Raw genomic sequence first — 19,284 nt, forward strand, 5'->3', positions numbered from 1 at the left:
TGTAGGAAAGGCATTTTGCATTTTTATTTTCTGTAAAACTGTAAATAAAATAGAAAACCAAGGGTGGTGGGGCAGAGGCAGGGTATCCAGGCCCCAGACACTGATTTGTGGCAAGGGGTGTGCTGAGCCGAGGCTGGGAGGCACTTGACTGCAGGCACTGACTCTACCAACTCCAGGGGCAACAGAAGAATATATTAGATTTTCATTGATAGGAATCTGTTGGGGAGGGGTGTCTGGAGCCAGCCCTTACCCTCCCTGCCAGTGCCTAATCAATCCTGAAAGTGGTGGGAAGGGGCACTGGGAGCCAGTGGGTGGAGACTTTAGAATGCTGTGCTGGCCATGCTGCCGGGCCCAAAGATGCGGGGCAGAGCATCCAGTGACTCTTCCAGCCGTCGATGGGCAGACTGTCCTTCTTCCCCTGAAATGTGTGAGGATGTGGTCAGGAATAACCCTAGCCTCGTCCTGGCCCTCCCACCCCTGGCCCCATCTCACTTTACTCCCATCAGCCAAGATGTCCCAGAACACTTGACATCTATTCCCATCCCCCAGCCTCACCACACTGTTGCAGGCTCTGCCGGGCAGCTTCCCTCACAGCTTCTGTGTCCGTTTGGCACAGGTACACCAGGGGCTCAATGCCCTCAGGAGCCTATCAGGGAAGGGAGCATTGAGGTGAGCCAGGGGAGCAGATAGGAGGGGCACAGGGGTGGGGCTACAGGGAGGGGAAAGAAAGGTTAGGAGCGCTGGCAGGGGTCACCTTGATGCAGCCCAGGGCCAGGCAGCCAGCCACTCGAGTCTGCACATCTTCATCCTCGAGCTGGTCCAGGAAGCACAGGAGGGCCTGGGTAAGGGTGAGAAGGCAGTCTTAGCCACACACTCGGAGAGCCCAGGATCTGAGTCCTTGCTCTCAAGGGAGCCCTGCCCAACTCTCACCCTCTCCCGGAAGGCAGGGCCCAGTGACAGGCTCCGGAGCTGAGTGCTGACAGCAGCCATGACCTTGTTGTTGCCATGGACGAGCAGGGAGCTGAGGGCCTGAAGTCCGTCCCTTTGTAGCCGCCCCTCGGGTGCCAACCTCAGGGCCTTCAGCACAACAGCCTGGTCATCTGAGTTTAGATTCCGCACCAGTAACACTGAAGGAAGAAGAGGGGTAAGAAAAGGTGGCAGGGCAAGGAGCCTTCTAGGGTGGGGAGGTCATGTCCTCATGTCCTTACCCTCACCCTGAGGCCCACCCCTAGGGCCAGGCCACTTTGTGATCAGGGCCACTGCCTCACCCTCCTCGGCGGTCTCAGTCACATAGGCCTCCATGGAGGTGCTGTCCAAGGTTTCAACATAACTCCAGAACTGGAAGACTGTGAGCTGCTCTCCAGGGCCTGGCTGGGGCCTCCTGGGCAGCTTCTGTCCCAGGGCATCTTCCAGGAACTTCACACACACTGCAGGGGGCAGTGCCACAGGCCTCAGAGTTTGGATGAACCCAGACTTTTAGGGGGAAGAGGGTGCTCCCGTCCCAGGCTCAGGTCCAGGGCCCCCCCTGTCCAAACCCTTCCCATCTGGGTTCTTTTGCTCCAAGGCAGGAGCCTTTGTAATGTCTACTCAGTGCTCAGCTCCTATGTCTGTGTGGGCTGACCTGGATTTCCCTGAGGATCCCAACACTGGGGACCTGAGAAATGACAGAAGGGGCAGGTAGGCAGCCCACTCACCAGCCTCAGCTAAGCCTGGCTGGCGAAGGGAGAGACGGGAACTGTACTGGTTGCAAAAGGTGAGGAGTACCCGCTCCACAGGGCAGATGAAGGGGCTGAGTCCCTCTGTGCACTGGTCCCAGAAGGTCAGGAAGCCGGGCCGTGAGGCTGAGAACTGCACCACTGGTGAGGGGGTGGGGGGGTCGGGAGGGCGGTGCAGGAAATTGTCAGCAGCAGGCAGGTGGGCATGCAGGCACATAGATAGGGTTGGGATGAGGTGGCAGCTTCAGGGCACATCCCAGAGCCAGAGCCCAAGCCCATAGGACCTTTACCTTCATGAGCAGAGGTGGCAGGAACCTCCCATAGCTTGCTGAGCTCACATACTGCCTCAAGCACTCGGGCTTCCCGCAGCAGCCGCTCCAGAGCCCATGCCTCCTGGCAGCGCAAGGGCCCGAATGTGCCCAGTTTCTGGAGAACAGAAGTGGCCAAGTAGCTCTGACCTTGGGGTAGGGCTTGGGGAGGACTACAAGTTCCAGCATGCATTGGGAGAGGCTGGAGGGGAATAGAGTGTGGGAAGTATTCTATTTGGCAAGAGCTAGATGCCAGGGCCCAGGGGCACTGGGGTGTGGAACGCCAAGAAGGTGTAAAGGGCCAGGATTCAAGTTCAGGCCTCCTGGGAGTAAGAGGTTACAACAGAAGTGGCCAAGTAGCTCTGACCTTGGGGTAGGGCTTGGGGAGGACTACAAGTTCCAGCATGCATTGGGAGAGGCTGGAGGGGAATAGAGTGTGGGAAGTATTCTATTTGGCAAGAGCTAGATGCCAGGGCCCAGGGGCACTGGGGTGTGGAACGCCAAGAAGGTGTAAAGGGCCAGGATTCAAGTTCAGGCCTCCTGGGAGTAAGAGGTTACAAGGAAACAGGGGGGGGGGGGGCGCGGGGAATAACCACCAGCCTCACCAGCAGGAGGCGACTGCAGTGGTACAGGTGCTGGACCAAGGCAGTGTCCAGGGCTGGACAACCCGTGCTGAGGGGGCAGGCACCGGGTGAGTCTAGGCTGTCCTCAGCTCCAGCCTCCGAGCTGCTTGTGGGCCTGAGAGAAAAATGGGGTCAACCACCCCAGGAGCACACATCACCATCTGTTCACCAGTGTTTATTTGTATTATGCTTCCCCCATCCCAGAATGGAGGAACAGATGACGCACAGACAACAGACAATGGGTAAGTCTATGGAGGACTTCCAGAAAGAGGAAGGCGCTGGGACCAGCAGGTGGTAGCAGGGATCTCTGGAGTCAGTCTTCTCTGTGCAATCTCCAGCTAGGACCACCGGGTCTGGGATGGGCACGAGTAAAACTGCAGGTGCGATGGTCTATGAAATGTGGACCGCAAGGGGTGCAGGGCATAGGTTGTAACCTGGGCAGCAGCAGAGGGAGGAGGGACCAGGCACAATTCTCAGCTGGGAATCGGCAAAGGCCGATTTTGGGACTGAGAGCTGCAGAGCCAGGGCCTCCTGGAGAGTCAGAGTAGAGACAGAGGATGCCAATGCTAGGGGACCCGGGGAGCAAGGGGAGGCACTGAAAGAGCTACTTCACAGGGCAGGTCCAAGGTGAGGCAAGGGAAAGGAGAGGGGCTGGAGGATCACAAATTGCCAGGGGCCAGCAGGGGAGGCAGGCATTGCAGAGATAAGAAAGGCAGTCAGAAGCACTGGGGATATAGATAGGGTTGGGATGTGGGCATCAAGGACACATGAGGTGTATGAGGGAGGGGTGAACATAGATGCACCTGCTAGCAAGTCCATCCTCATATGCTCTACCTGGCCCCACCTTACCTGTTTTCCTCCTTTGGCTGGCACTGCCTCACCACTACCCCCTCACCTAGCCCCCCTACCCAGTCTCACTTAGCTCCTCACCAATTGCCAGGACAGACACTGTCTTCATCTTCATCTTCGTTGAGGAAGCTGAAGCTCTCCAGGGCATGCTCTACAGTGATGCTAAGACTGGAGGCCCGGCTGCGAGTCTGGCCTTGTCTCTGCTGGGGTTGTGAAGGGAGTCAGAGCTGCTGCCACTGCCAGGCTGCCCTCCCTGTGCTGGTTCAGCCTGGCCCAGCCTAGCCCAGCCCCGCCCTCCTCACCATGAGCAGACTCTCCAGCCGAGTCACCTCCTGCTCCAAGCCCTGAAGCTCAGGGAACTGGCCACGATAGTCATCCAACGTAGACATTAGGGTCCCCAGTGCCTCCTCCAGTCTTCTGTCCCCAGCCCCTCCAGCTGCCCCTGGGACTGGGACCTGGGTAGCCATGGCCAGGCTAAGGTCTGAATGCTGGGGCCCAGGGGTTAGGGGTAAGGGAGGGGAGCTAGGGCTCTGAAGGATGGACTCTGGGGGATCTGGGGCAGGGTTTGTGAGAGGTTTCCAACTGGAACAGGCAGGACTCAGGCAGGGAGTGCTGGGGGCTGTGGGGTCTGCATGAGTGCAGGGAGTGGAAACTGGGTGGCTACAGGGCAAGAGGTTGGTGCTTGGGAAGGTGGAGTCTGCATGTGCAGAAGGGCTGAGAAGCAAAGCAGAGTCTAGAGAAGTGCAAGGGCTTACAGTTATAAGGGTGGAGCTTGTGACAGGGTGGGTGGGGCTTTTGGTGGTATGGACTGAGCCCATAGCATTGGGGATAGGACCTGTAGAGGTGTTAGTCAACATCTTGGCTTTGTGAGCGGAGCTTGGAGTGATGTGGGTGGGGCTTGTAGTGGTGTGGGTGGGGCTTACGGTGGTGTGGATGGGGCTTGTGGTCTGGGCAGGGCTTAGGGTGGTGTGGGTGGGGCTTGTGGTGGTCTGGGCTGGGCACATTGTGGTGAGGGTAGAGGACTCTGGCTTGTGGGTGGGACTTGTGGCCTGGACTGGGCCTGTGACATTGGGGGTAGGGCCTGTAGTGGTGAGGATAGAGGGCACTGGCTTGTGGGTGGGACTTGTGGTAGTCTGGACTGGGCCTGTGACATTGGGGGTAGGGCCTGTAGTGGTGAGGATAGAGGGCACTGGCTTGTGGGTGGGACTTGTGGCCTGGACTGGGCCTGTGACACTGGGGGTAGGGCCTATAGTGGTGAGGATAGAGGGCACTGGCTTGTGGGTGGGACTTGTGGTAGTCTGGACTGGGCCTGTGACATTGGGGGTAGGGCCTGTAGTGGTGAGGATAGAGGGCACTGGCTTGTGGGTGGGACTTGTGGTGGCCTGGACTGGGCCTGTGACACTGGGGGTAGGGCCTATAGTGGTGAGGATAGAGGGCACTGGCTTGTGGGTGGGACTTGTGGTGGCCTGGACTGGGCCTGTGACACTGGGGGTAGGGCCTATAGTGGTGAGGATAGAGGGCACTGGCTTGTGGGTGGGACTTGTGGTGGCCTGGACTGGGCCTGTGACACTGGGGGTAGGGCCTATAGTGGTGAGGATAGAGGGCACTGGCTTGTGGGTGGGACTTGTGGTGGCCTGGACTGGGCCTGTGACACTGGGGGTAGGGCCTATAGTGGTGAGGATAGAGGGCACTGGCTTGTGGGTGGGACTTGTGGTGGCCTGGACTGGGCCTGTGACACTGGGGGTAGGGCCTATAGTGGTGAGGATAGAGGGCACTGGCTTGTGGGTGGGACTTGTGGTGGCCTGGACTGGGCCTGTGACATTGGGGGTAGGGCATGTAGTGGTGACGATAGAGACCATAGGTTTGTGAGTGGAGGCTATAGTAGTGTGAGTGAGGCTTGGAGCACTATCGGTAGGGCTTATGGCACTGTATGTGGGGCTTGCAGTGGTGTGGGCAGAACTTGGCAGTTCAGAAGGGCCAGAGTCTGTAGCCTTATAAACTGAGTCTAGGTATGCAGATGCTGGGGGGGGGCCTGTTGTACTGAGGGTGGGGCTTGTGACAGAATGGCCAGAGTCTAGGGCAGGAGGAACAGGACCAGGGTGCTCCCCATGAGTGGGATCTGTGTGTGTAGGTGGGCTAGATCCTTGGGTTAGGCTTTCTGGGTCCACAGCTTCCACTGAAGCCTCAGCCAAGGCAGCATCTACACTGGCCTCACTGATGTGGCTCAGAGTTCGGCTGTAGGGGGCGTGCCCATTGGCCAGGGCTGGGGCCATGGCCGCCTCCTCATTCATGGGTCGAGAGCTGAGGGTCTCAGGCCTACGGAAGGCAACTTGAATGGGCAGAAGCTCAGGCTGCTGCATCAGGGGCCTGGGTGCTGATGAGTGGCGGGCAGTGCCTGAGAGCTGTGGGCTGGATGAGTCATCTGAAGATTCGGATGACAGGGACCATGCTGTCCCATTCTCCAGCTCCTCCTGCCGCCGTAGCATGTTCTGAGAGAAAGGAAAAGGCATTTCAGGACCACCCCCAGGGAGCCCCTGGATGATGGTGAGGCCTGGGCCTAGCGTGTGACTCACATAGAAGGCCTGCTCCCGAAGTGAGGGAGTATCTGGTGGGCTCTGGCTATAGGTGGAGAAGCGCTTGGTGACTGTGGAGGCCTTGTTGACTGTAGAAGCAGCTGAGGGCTGGTCATCCTTATCGAAGGGGCTGGGGAGACAAAAGGCTATTAGCAGGTGCCACAGGCCTTCTGGTCCTGCCCCCAAGTCCCTCAGCCTCACCAACCTCCATGTGACTTCTAGGCTGAGCTTGATGGTGCCGAGGTCATTGATATCCACGGCCACAACCTGGGGCAGGGCGGCAAACAGGTCCTTGGTCTCACAGGAGACGCTGCCCACAACCACATGGTTGGCCAGGCCCTTCAGTTCTGTCACCTGTAGCCAAGAATGCATGCTGGGGTTACAATGGTGCAGGGCCATGAGATTGAGGCAATCAGAGGTCTGAATTTGCATAGAGGTTATAAGATGATCACAAGGACATAGGGCCATGGGGAGGCTTGAAGCAGTCTGGGAGCATGGGGATCACAGAGGACAGAGTTTGTAGGGTCACTGAGGTCATGGGGTCACAGCCTTATAGGGACTCAGGAGGTCAAATATTCACAGGGTCAGAAGATCATGAGGAGGTAATGGGGTCATGAGGCCATGAGGTCATAGGAGTCACAAAGATTGTTGTTTTGAAGTCAGAGAAATCATGAGGAAATCACAGATTCATGAAGGTCTTGGGGTCACACATTCACAGGGCCATGGAGCCATGGAGGGGTCATAGGAGTAAGAGTCTTAGGATCATGAGGGTCACAAAGGGTTCACCATGGTTCTATGGTACTGGGCAGAGACACCACCTTGATGGACAGGAATTCCGTGAGCAGAGGAAGAAAGATGGCTTCTTCACTGTCCCACACCTGCTTTCCACTACTCTCAATGCGGCCCCGAAGTTTCCAGCGCTGACGCCCGTATTTCATGCAAATCTGGGGGAACAAGTGGCATGAGGCAGCCCTGGTGTTGCGACCCTGCCATCCCAGCCCTTCCCTGCACATCCTCTTACCTCATACTGATCACCCACACACAGCCTGGCAAAGCCAGCCAGCCCTGGAAGTAGGGGGAGAAGTAGATGAGCCATGCTGGGAAGTCCTGGGCACATACCCTCCCACTCCCCACCTTCCCCACACAACTCAGTACCTTTCATTCTAAGATGGAACTCGCCCAACTGAGCCTCCAGATCACTCTCCAGGAGACACATGCTCTGGGAGGGAGAGGCAGGGACAGGTGGGGTCAAGAATCAGTCCCCTCTCACCTGCCCTGCCATACCCTGTCCCTATGCCTCATGGGCACCCATCCCTCACCTCTGTGTACTCTCGATGCCCTCTAGTGGCCTCGGCCAGGCTGTCCCGTGCCTCTCGGCTCCCTGGGGACCCAGTGCTGTAGGCACGGACCATGTTGTAGGCACCATCCCGGAGACGCCGCTGGACACAGTATGCCTCATACAGCTCGTCAATCTGGGAAGGTGAGTGAGTGGGGTGACAGTAGGGGGGACTGAGACTCACCACTGGGATTACTCCCCAGGGCCTAACATCACCCCCATTTCTCTATGATATCCAATCCCTCACCCCAATCTGCATGCATGCTGCACAGGTACCTTGCTGGCGTGGAACTCCAGTCGTCGCAGGAAGCGTTCGATGGACTTGACTTGCTGGGGGAGAGGTGGATGAGGAATGGCCTGAGGCCCAGGGCCCTTTACTCTCCCCATGAGCCAACCCCTTTCAACACTGTTCTATAAACACTCACCTTGTCCAAGTCATACAGGAAGCCCTGCAGAGAGAGATGAGAAGGGGGCCCTTAGGAAATATGAGGAGGACTACAGCAGGGACACTTGCACACTCAGACCCATCATAGTTCCCCTCCCTCACAGCCGTTCTCCCCACACGTCAGTCCACAACCACTCCAGTTACAGCATGCCTGGCTCTTGGTGGGTGCTGGTAACCAAGATCAGGTCCTTTAGATCCCTCCAGTAACCTCTCCCCACCTCTTCCCTGGGATCCCTTTCCTACAGCCCCTAGGGAGAGAGCTCTATGCCTCCTCATGCATGGTTCCCTCTGCCAGCGAACTCCCATTCATCCTTCCAGACCCAGCATTAGTGTTCCCTCCTCTGCTAAGCTCTGACCTTTTCCCCAGGAAAAACCATGGCTCTCTTCTCAGTACCACTACAATGTGATCTCCTGCTGTCCATGTCTGTGGGGGTCTGACCTACCCCACTGGAAGCTCCTGTGAGTAGGCACTGGGTCCCAAGCGGAAAGTGTGCACAACAAGAAAGTTGGGGACAGAAAGCCCCTCAGCCTTTCCTGATACCCCCTTTCCTACTCACACCTGAACCAAGTCACCCCAGAAAATAGCCCTGATGTCACTCAGGGCTGTCCTTTCCCAGACTGCCATGCCACAAAGGTAAAGGGCATTAGTCCAGGGCATCCCTACCTCCCTGTCACTCACCAGGCGGGAATTTCTCTTGGACTCCTTTATCTGCCCCTGGAGTTTCTCCTGCTCCTGCTGGTGTGCTTCCAAGTAGGCCCTGGGGAAAGTGGCGATGAAAAGAATTAACTTAACCTCTCCAGCCTCAAGATGCCTAAGGTATAGGCAGTAGGGAGACAGGGTGTGGGGCTGAGGCAGGTTCCTACTAGCGGATAGGAGATGGGGGTTTGGGGAAGGATCCTGGGACAAGGGGTGGGGAGGGAGTTGCTTACGTCAGGCCTCGCTTAAGCGCAGCGTACACTAGGTCCAACCGCTCAGGTTGTGGCACCTTGGGGGCCGGGTGGGCCACAGAAAACATCCTGGACACTCGGGAGAGTGCTGGGAGCTTTCGCGGAGGCCCGGGCGGGCTGAAGACCGGGAAGCTCCTGAAAAAGAGGTTGCCGTCAGAAAGAGGCGAGCAGGAGACCCCCAAACCCTCACTACACACCCAGTCCCAACCCCATCCGACTCTCTTGACCCCATTAACCCCCCTCCGCCACGTACCTGGGCCCCCGCTGCTCGTGGCTGCTGAGGACGCCTGCGAAGGACTGGCTCCTATTGACCCGGGCGCTGAGCAGGCGACGCTGCGGCCGCACCGACAGGGACATCATGGAATGAGTCCGCGCGGGGCTCCCTGGGGGTGGCGGGTGTGTGTGTCCAGCACCAGTAGGGTCCCTGAAGCTCCCTCCCCATGGCCTGGCCCCAGGGCTGGAGCAGGTCCGTCCCAGTTTCCAGGTACTGCTGCCCCAGTGAGCTCCGGGCTCCGTACTCTTAGCCCCGCCGGCCCCGGCGCTAATGACAGGGCGGCCGCGGACGACTCGGCCTCGGACTCAGCGTGGCCTCGGCTCGGCCCCCACTTCCTGCCGAGGTGCGGGCTCCGCCTGTCGCGGAGCAGGAAGGGGGGTCGCGTGGGACCCTCCTCCGGCTGGGAATGCGCAGGAAAGGGGCGGGGCGCGCGAAGAATGTGCGGAAGCGCCTGTTTACACGGGGGCGGGGCGGCCTCCCCAGCCCTGCCCCTGACACCGCCCCCCCAGTGGCCCAGGAGCTAGGGTGCCCCCACCCCGGGAGGCCGCGGGAGGTCACGGGGCGGGGCACNCCTGGTGCTATACAATACTCAGGAAGTATGGGTGTCTGGGTAACGTAGGCCCCTGCTACATCGAACAGAGCATGGAAAAATGAAAGATAGATTCAAGAGTAAACAGGCATATGGCTACTACAGTCCACCGATTTTGCCACGAAGCACCCATTCTCATCTTTCTGCCCATACCTGACTTGTAAAATGACTTCGTGTTTCCACCCAGCAGAATTCAATTAACTTTTGTACAAATGGACAATCACTTTCTTCCCAAAAGGGTGAAACACAAAGTACCATCTGATAAAGCATCCTTCACCATGTCCAGGATCCCCACATGATATGAGGTCCTCTCCTTCAAGAACTGTATGTGGCTCCTCACAGTTTGGTGAGCTCTCATCTAAACAAAAGAACAACTAACGCTCATCACAAAAAAATAATAGCAGACGTAAAAGAGGAAAATAAATAATTGGTTAACATATAATGATACATATTTGCACATAAAATGTATATAACAATATATATTTATAACATATAGGAAGAAAAATATGCATGCCTACCACAGTCTTCATTTCTGTAACTGGTCACAAAGTCAAGCTCATGTTTGTCACTTCTTTCTTTCACCACCCATTCCATGGTTCTTACCCTCTGCTAGAAGCTTGGCTGGATAGGGTTCTTTACCTGGCGGGATGGCGTAAACTTTTTCCCTATGGCAGCCGAGTCTTTGGTGGGTCTTTCTTTACTGAATTACCACAGTTTTCTCTTCACAAGGGCTGCTGGAAAGGTAGTATTAAGAGGCTCCCAATGAACACCTGAGTTCTAAATATAGCCCCTATTTCACTATTGTATAGTAGCAACTGACTTCCTTCTTGATAATTGTGATTGGTCGGCCCTGCGGAGCTGCCCGACAGGCCCGGCCGGTGCGGGCTTGGCTCCTGCGACCCGCCCGCCTTACGTAGAGTGCTCCTCGCAACCCCCACCAGCTCCCAGGCGCCTGGACGCCAGAGCCCTCCCGGCGCCCAGCAGCCGGGGGATTCCCAGAGTGGGTCGCAGTGCCGAGAAGTGCCCCGCCCCCTCCATCTTCCTGGGCTCCGACCTAGAAACTGAGTCACTGACGCAAGCCTTCACCCCTGCCCTTGGCGGGAGGGGATCCTTGGCAGACCCCTACCCCGCTCCGGCGAAACATGCACGGTTGGCCCTCAGAATCCGGCCTGCATCCCCTGGGGCCAGTCCCGGAGCCTTCACAGCCTCAGGTCGGGTCCTACCTTTCTTCTTGGAGTTCATGGTAAGTCCTGGACGGTCCCCGACCCGCGCTCGCCCCCCGCGTCCCTGCCGGCCCGAGGCCCCTTGGAGCCTTAGCTGGGCTCCCCGCTCCCTCCCAGCAGCTCTGGCTAGGCTTCGGCTCCTCCCGGCGCCGCCCCCCGCCCAGTTCCTGCCGCCTGACTCAGCCCGCCGGGATGGGCGGGACCGGCCGGACTAGGGGGCACCCGGCCTCGGCCCGCCTGGCCTCCGGGAGGGGTGACTGGGGGTTCCCCTCGGGGAGGGGACTGACGGAAGTCTTTTAGGCTGGGATCAGGAGTGTGTGTAAAGGGAGTTGAGCGCAGCAATGGATATGGACGGATAGAATAAGGGGACTGAGTGGGGGCCGTAATGGGGACAGTGAGAGTAGGGGGCTCAAAGAGCGATTGTTGAGGGGTGCTGAGGGATGGCTGAAAACACCGAGGGATGAGAGTTGGGGTTCTAACTGTGCGAAGGGTGGAGAGTGGGGGGATAAGAGAGTGGAAGGGAGGGCTGGGGGTGCTGAGTGGAGGGCAGAGAGTAGGGCACTGAGCATGAGGGGTCTGGGAGGCTAAGAGAGAGGAGCATAAAGTATGGGACTAAGTCAACCCCATATTATGTGTTGCTGCCCCAAGAGGGATGCAGAGAAGGAAGTGGGTGCAGAGAGTTTCACAGCCCCATGTACCACCCCCACCCCTATGCCCACGGAGGGGGTGCTCGGTCTTGGCACTCCCCCTCACTCCCCAGGGAAAATGATTAGGTCCCATTGCCCAGCCAGGGCCTCTGCCCTGGCTGGAGCTGCATCCTAGGGCTAAAGCTCCCCTTCTGGCCCCCAGGTTGCATGGGACCCTCAGGTCCTAAATTTTCTTGGTGCTGGCTCTTTTCTGCCCCTAGTATCCTTGAATATCCCTCCCCATCTCCAGCCTGGATAGAGGCCACCATGCCCAGGGTCCACTAGGCATTGTATTGCCTGACCTCAGGGTGGCTGGATGAGCCCCCCCCCCCCATAAATGCTCCTGCTCCTTGAGGCTTGATTCTGCTGCACTGTGCTTTCTTTATCCCCGTGAGGCTGGGGTGGACCCAGAGGTCTATATTTTCCACAAACCCACTGACTCCCCTACAGATTCAGATGCAAGAGGTCCAAGGACCCCAGCTTAAGAAATGCTATACTCCCCTTCTTCCTTGAAGATCAGGTACCATGTACTCTACACTGCTGACCTACGCATTCCCATGGATTGCCCACCCAACACTGTCCTCTTTGCTCCCTTCAGCCATCTCCTACAGGAACACCCAAGCCTTGTCACCTGCCTCTGGAATGTCCCTTTCCTAAATCACAACCCCATTGACCACAACCTTCAGGCAATCTCCAACACTCCCACCTGACCTGCCTTTTACCTGAGGGTCCCTTGAGCCTTCAGCCTATTTATTCAACCATTCACTGAGTGACAACCCTGTGCCAAGCATGTGCCAGTCACTGGAGATACAGCCTGGAATTTCACAGACGCCACTCTGCACAGACCTCACAGTCCGCCTCTGCTTTCTTTCTCTCTGCCAGCTCCCTCCTACTTTCTCTTCCCTACCTGCCCTGCACACCCTCCTCCCCAGCCTGGATCCACAGCCACTATTCCATTACATCACTGCTGGTATCCTCAGCATTATGTGCCTCTCACTACATGACAGAAATCAACGCTGGGCAACTCATCTCCCTGTCTCCTCTGCACCTGCACACAGGCTGGCAGGAGTTGCCAGAGGTCTTGGAACAGCAGCCCGGCTACACACAGCAATTCTCACCCTCAGTCAGGCTCTCACTTCCCACCTGTTAAATATTCGTGTGGCCCTAGTCATCACTCTCCTTTCTTACAGAAGATGGGTGTTTCAGACTTTCTCCACAAGTCTCTAACAAGCTCAAGTCACTCCCACATAAAAAATGAAAACAACCCTGGAAGCTATACAAATGCCCATAGATGAATAATAAATTACTATACAGCAAAAGAATGAAAAATATACAACTACATGCAACAATATGGATGACTCTTACAGACATGATGTTGAGTGAAAGAAGCAAGACACAGAGAGGACCTATATATGATTCCCTTGATAATGAAGTTCAAAAACAGGCAAAACTTCTGTGATGACAGAAGTCAGATTAGTAATTACCCTTGGGGTGTTGTGACTGGAAGGGGGTACAAGAGGTCTTCCAGGGTGCTGGTAATGTTCTATTTCCTGCTCTGGCTTCTATTTCCTGATCCTCTATGGGGGTGTTCCCTTGTGAAGGCTTATCAAGCTGTACACTCAGGACATATACACTTTCTGTATGTATATTACATTTCAACATAAAGTTGACTTTAAATAAAGAACTACAGGCCCAGCCCATGGCTCACTCGGGAGAGTGCGGTGCTGATAACACCAAGGCCACGGGTTCGGATCCTATACAGGGATGGCCGGTTAGCTCACTAGCTGAGCATGGTGCTGACAACACCAGGTCAAGGGTTAAGATCCCCTTACCGGTCATCTTTAAATAAATAAATAAATAAATAAATAAATAATAATAATAATAATAATAATAATAAATAATTAATAAATAGATAGATAGAACTACAAAAAGAAATGACACCCCCAATGTGTTCTCTCCAGCTACCCCACTCCTCACCCCATCTCTCTCTTATCCTTTCAGAGCCAAGTTGCTTGAAGAGATGTCTACCTCCATTTCCTCACCACACCCACCTCCTCCTCTTCCCATCCTGGTCTGCCTTCTGCACTCAACACTCCCCTGACGGGTGGATGTCACCAGTGACTTCCCTGTTGCTGAATCCAGTGTCTAGTGTTTAGTCCACATTCTGCTTGATCTCAGTAAACCTTCTGACTTTCTGGCTCCCTTTTTCTTCTTTAAGCCCTTCCTTCCCTCGAATTTCAAGAGGCAACATGCTCCTGGTTTTCCCCCCACCTCTCTGGCTGCACATCTCATTTTCCCACAGAGACCTTGTTTCTCTCCTCATTCCGGAATGGACTCATCCTCCTCACCCTTGGGCTGTGCACATCTCACACAGCTCAAGGCCATCTGAATGTTGCCAGCTTCCTTACCTCTCCCTCGCCCAAACCACTCTTCTGAGCAGCAGGCCTGTCTGCCCAACTGCCTGCTTGATGCTTCCCTAGAAGTGAATGACAATGCACAGTGGACTGTAAGGAGGTGTGCAGAGTTTGAGGTCCCCAAACTGAATTCACCACTTTCCGCCTGAAACCTGACTCTCCCCAAGATTAGCCTTTCTATGACAACCCAACCATCTGTGTACCCAGTTGTTCAAGACAGAAACTGGAAGTCATCCTGGATGCCTCAGTCAGTTGCCCCCACATCCACACAGTCACCCAGTCCTGCCAGGTCTAGCTCCTAAATATCCCTGGAATCTGCCCCCTCACCTCCACTCCCACAGCTAGAATTCGGGTCCAGGCCATCACCAACTCTCCCCTAGAGCTGTACAGCAGTCTCCTAATGGGCTTCCTGTCTCCACTCTAACTTGCAATGACCCATTCTTTATTCAGTAACAACACTGCTCTTAAAATTCCTGTCACCTGACAATGCCAAAAACTGTCCTTTATTGAGTGCTTTCTATATGCCAGGCACAGTGCTTAACAAACATCATCTCATTTAATTCTGGCAACAAGCCAATGGAGTAAGCCCTACTAGCCTGACTTCACAGATGAGAAAGCTGAGGTTAACTGGCTGTGTGACAGTGAGCAAGACAGTTCTTAAGCATTTTGGGCTTCAGTTACCCATCTGCAAAATGAATAATAACGACAACAACAACATTCTCACAGGTCTACAGGGAGGATGAAATGAGATACCTCCCTCTTAGGGAGTATTTGGGAAAGGAGAATTGTATGTGGTTTAGGGAAGTTGGGGTAGACACACTACTTCACTGTTAGCACACAACAAATATTAACTGCTCTTATTATTATCGATTACTAATATGCCCAAGATTACACAACTGTTAAGTGGCAGGGCTAGGATTCACACCCAGGCCCTCTGACCTCAGGACTCTAAATCTTTAACATCCTTCTATTCAGACTCTTGTGAGACATCCACAGTCACCCCCTGCCCCAAGGATAAAGCCCATACTCTCTAATATGACCCACCAGGCCCTTTCAGGTCTGTCCCCTCCCTCACATACCTTCAAACACACCTCCCCTCAGAATCCCCTGCTCCCCGCATGGTACCTCTGTTCCAGCAACTGCAAGCCTCTCTCAATACCTGTGAGTTTCTTCAGCAATCCCATTGCTCCTACAAACTCTTCCCACTACTCACAGCCTGACCAATTCCCTCTCCTTCTTAAAGTCGTGTCCTATATCTTCTTCCTCCTCCAGGAAGCCTGCCCTGGGTTGGTTCCCCCTTTTTTGGCGCCTCCATAGCTTCCTCCCTCTAATCCCCAAGGCCACATAACTCAGTTGTCAGTTCTCCTTTAGGGCCCGTCTTCCCATCAGACTGAACCCTGTGGGGGTTGGAGCCTGTCTGCTTGGCTCTCTACTGTACCCATGGGCCCAGCACCAGGGCCTAAGCACCTGGAAGATGAAGGCTGGAGGGAGCTGAGTTGGGGAGCTGGGCTGCTTGGACACAGGAACATTAGATCCTGACCTGTTGGAGAGATTTCCCTACCACACACACAATATCCCTCTCCGTTCCCACTTGCTGAGTAGATCATATACCATTAGCAAGTGGAGTTCTGCCCCCTGTAGAGGGGGCAGAATGGGGGTCCCCTGGGATTCTGGATTCATAGTAGGCTGACTATTCCATCAACTTTCTTTCTCTGGCTGGGGCTCTGCTGTCGCCAACCCTCTAGTCCCACAGGAATCAAGATATGTAACTGCTGGTACAGACTTCCCCCAAATGACCATCAGAATGTCCATTTCAGGGGGTAGGTATACAGGATCTTCCCTGTGGGGGGGTGGGAGGAGAGGAAAGAGCTGAACTCCTTGAGCTAAAGAAGAGGGGCCACCTTGACTGGTGGGGCTGGCTGATAACAGGAGATTCTCTGGGCTCATGCTGGCCCTACAGTTTGTTTTGGACATGAAAAAGAAACCAGGTCTTAGGTCCTAAAGGTTATGGGGCTTGCAGACAGCTCAGGGCAGCGGTGAATGGAACCCTGACCTGTCTGCATGGTCCCGGATCCCGCGGCTTCCCAGCACCTCCTAAGTGCCAGGAATGGCACACCCGTGTGGGGTGGAAGGTCCCATCACCTGCGCTGCCCCAGCTCGGTGGTATACCAGGCCAGCCGCCTCTCCGGGAGTCCCCCGGTGCAGCCCCACCCAGCTGTAGGGCAGCCCTGGACCGAGGTAAACAGACGCTAAAAATAACCCAGGCAAGGGGCGGCTGCAAGGGAGAAGGTGGTCCCTCCTGAGTCTGCCCCTGTCTCCATGGTAACTGCCCCAAAGCCGGCTGCTGACGTCAGCTCCCAGCTGCCGAGCGGGCAAGGAAGGAGGCGGGGCGGGGCGGCGCGGCCTGGGACCCCCCACCCCGGAACCGGGCGGAGGCGGCCGGGTGGCCTCACTTCCTGCCGGCCCCCTCCCTGGTCAGCTGGTCACATTCCCCAGCCCGCAGCTCGCTGGGAGCCGAGCGGCCTCCTCCGGGCCGGGCCGGGCCTGGCTAGGGCGCGAGTACGAGCGGCGGCTGAGAGGGACCGCCGTGACTCACCCGCGCCCTCCCCGCCTGCTTTTTTACCTGGGCAGGATCCAGCCCGGCGCCCTACGGGCTCCCTTCACCCACACCCAAGCCCAGCCTCCTGCGACGGCTCACCCGGCTGTTCTCTCCGGCTGCTGCCCCCAGGACTCAGGACGGGGAGAGGGGTGGAAGAGGGAGCTATGCCAGTACTCCTTGTCCCGCTGGAGTATTCTGTACCTCAGTCCCCAATTCTACATCCCATCCCCCGCCCCCCATGGAGGTCGATGGTACAGCGGCAAGGATTCAGATCTAATTCCCGCTTATCCCCAAACCAGCTGTGTGACCTTGAGAATATTACTAACCTCTCTGCGCCTGCATCTGCCAGATGGTCATAACCCTCCTCGGAAGGCTGTGCTGCGGCTGGATGCGGCAGGCCCAGGGCGCGGCCGCACAGATGGCGCCAGGGCACCGTTATTGTTAGACTGCACACAGTAGGTGCTCCGCCGGCCAGCCTGGACATGCATTAGAACTGGCTGCGAAGGGTCAGTACGGGAGGCTGGACTCAGGCCTCACCCGGGGGTCAGCAGGACAGAGTCCCGAGGCTGGACTTAGCCCGATCTCTATCCCTGGTAAGCCATCCCTTCTCCAAACCAGTTCTTCAGGGTGCCCAGGCCTGGCTGCTAGCGGAGACCCCACACGAGCCTCCATTTCCAGGGACAGGGTCTGTTCCCCGAACGCGCCAGGACTATGCTCTCCGGCTTCCGCTACGCTAGGTTTGGCCAGACAGCACTGCCCCAGGCCAGGCTCGGTCACCTCGGGCCCGGCCCCAAAGCGGCTTAGGCCGGCCTGTGGGGCTAGGAAGATTAGCTCAGCTCGGAGGCTGGCCTGCACCCCTCCTCGTTGCACCCTCCCTCGTTGCCCCCTCCCCATTTCCAGCTCAGCCTCCCTCGCGGCGAGGGCAGCGGGGACTCCCGGGGAGCGCAGTGCCAGGGCCCTGGCTGGCGCCTTGGGCCCGCCCTCCGGCCTGGCCCACCCCAGAGCCCCGGGACACGGCCGCCAGGCCTTGCCGTGGGAGGGAAGGAGGGAGCGCTTGGCGCTGCAGGCCCAGAGGCGGCAGCTTTTGTGGGGCGAAGCTGCGTCCTCCGCCCCCGGAGGGAGGGGAGGAAAGACACTGCGCGGCCGGGGTCCCAGGGATGGGGTAAGGCGGGACAGGGCCGCAGCCTGGGCCGCAGATCCTAGACCGAAACGGCGCGGACACTCACATGGCTTCGCTGGACTTCGCGGACCTCGCGCTCTCCGTGTGCTCCGAGCTGCCGGGCCTGGCAGTGCCGCAGCTGCCGCTGTCGCAGCCGCCGCCGGCCCCTCCCTCCGCCCCGCCGTCCCGCCCCTCCCCACCCCCAGCGCTCCAGCCGCTCCAGCACCCCTGGAGGCGCCCACGGCTCGCTCCGCCCTCCGGGTAACGGGGAAGGTCTACGGCCAGCGGAGTCTACCAGCTTGCGGGGAGGGGAGACCCTGGGGTACGCGAGAGCGGTGGAGGTGTTCAGCCCTCGGGGTCCGCGGGAATAGGGTGCATGGGCGGGATCCTGGCAGGATCTGGGTACCCGGGCTTGGGGCACGTGTTGGCCTGAGCTCGTTCATTTCCAAAGTGTCATTTCCAAAGCGGGGGCCGGAATGACCATAGTGGATTAAGGTGGAGCTGAGAGTTGACCCCACGCTAGGGTCAAAGAGTTAGCTGCACTTCTCCAACTCTCCCATCAATAAGACACCATTGGTGCTCTCCATCCCTAGACACCCTGGGCCCCTACCCTTCAGCTTCTCCAGGCCCTGCACTCCTGCAACCCCTCACCTTGAGAAGTAGGTAAGATATACCAGGAGTGGTTTGAGGGACTGGAAGAGGTCCCTGCATATCTGCCCCCTACCCAGGTCCTGAGAGCTGATCTTGACCACCCTTGGCGGGGGATGGGGGAGTGGGGGGGGCCCTTGCCAGAGACACACCTCAGTCTCTCCCAGTACTCCACCTTCCAGCCTCTCCTCTTTGCCTTCCTTTGCAGCACTCCTTTCTCTAGACCTTAAACCTGGGCACTGTTTCCAGGGGTTGGGCTCTTCTCTTTATTCTCCCCACCCTAAAGTATCATCCAGTCTCAGGGCTTCCATCCATCCACTGCTGACCTCCCCAGCTTTCCTCTGTACCCAGAGCCCCTGGATGCTCTCTCTGGATGACTCACCAGTCCTCATGATCACCCCCCGATATACTCTTCTTCCTTTGTCCTCGTTCTTGCAAAGCACCACTGTCCACCCAGGTCCCCACCTGAGCCAGGGGCTGGGCCTCTCTGGAGCTCTTAAAACTGGCACCAATTGACTGTTGCCTATCTCTAAAGTCACCTTGTCAGCAGGGCATGCCCTGAGCACCTTCTCTGCAGACAGTCTCTTCTTGTGACTATCTGTTCCAGCTTCCTGTCGACTCTTTTTATGCCACTCACCACGGCCAGGCAGTATGCATGCCCATGCGTGCTCACGTGCCTAAGCTTGCCTGACTATGGCTCTCTATGAAATGTGGGAGCAGGGACCACAGAAGCCCTTGTCATCACTGTCCCTGGTGGTGAGTCCCTTAGTGGGAGTTCAGGAAATATTTGTTGGGGCTGCCGGTTGCTCAGTTGGTTACAGTGCATTGTTATAACATGAAGGTCAAGGGTTCCGATCCCCCATACCTGCCAGTTGCAAAAAAAAAAAGTGTTTGT

The 19,284-nt window shown here is 56.8% G+C and overlaps 1 protein-coding gene and 1 long non-coding RNA gene across 2 annotated transcripts; one reads left to right on the forward strand and one right to left on the reverse strand.

The window, feature by feature from the left end:
• Positions 1–17,878, reverse strand: FAM65A (family with sequence similarity 65, member A). Its single transcript, XM_008567630.1, has 23 exons — positions 17,809–17,878; positions 9,051–9,180; positions 8,780–8,932; positions 8,529–8,607; positions 7,830–7,853; positions 7,681–7,734; positions 7,388–7,540; positions 7,224–7,287; positions 7,090–7,133; positions 6,887–7,012; positions 6,274–6,422; positions 6,069–6,198; positions 5,234–5,984; positions 3,798–4,489; positions 3,577–3,698; positions 2,629–2,761; positions 2,006–2,141; positions 1,695–1,856; positions 1,269–1,427; positions 931–1,127; positions 755–838; positions 556–646; positions 1–418 (listed from the first exon to the last, which is right to left on the reverse strand). The coding sequence occupies exons 2-23, from the start codon at positions 9,155–9,157 to the stop codon at positions 321–323; spliced, it is 3,708 nt and encodes a 1,235-aa protein (XP_008565852.1). The 5' UTR covers positions 9,158–9,180; positions 17,809–17,878; the 3' UTR covers positions 1–320.
• Positions 10,565–13,768, forward strand: LOC103586361. The gene is made up of 2 exons (XR_550143.1): positions 10,565–10,903; positions 13,571–13,768. It is a non-coding gene; the product is annotated as an uncharacterized LOC103586361 (long non-coding RNA).
• Positions 17,879–19,284: the final 1,406 nt, after the last annotated feature.

Source organism: Galeopterus variegatus, unplaced genomic scaffold, assembly GCF_000696425.1.
Source record: "Galeopterus variegatus unplaced genomic scaffold, G_variegatus-3.0.2 Scaffold18, whole genome shotgun sequence".
Classification (NCBI taxonomy): Eukaryota; Metazoa; Chordata; class Mammalia; order Dermoptera; family Cynocephalidae; genus Galeopterus; species Galeopterus variegatus.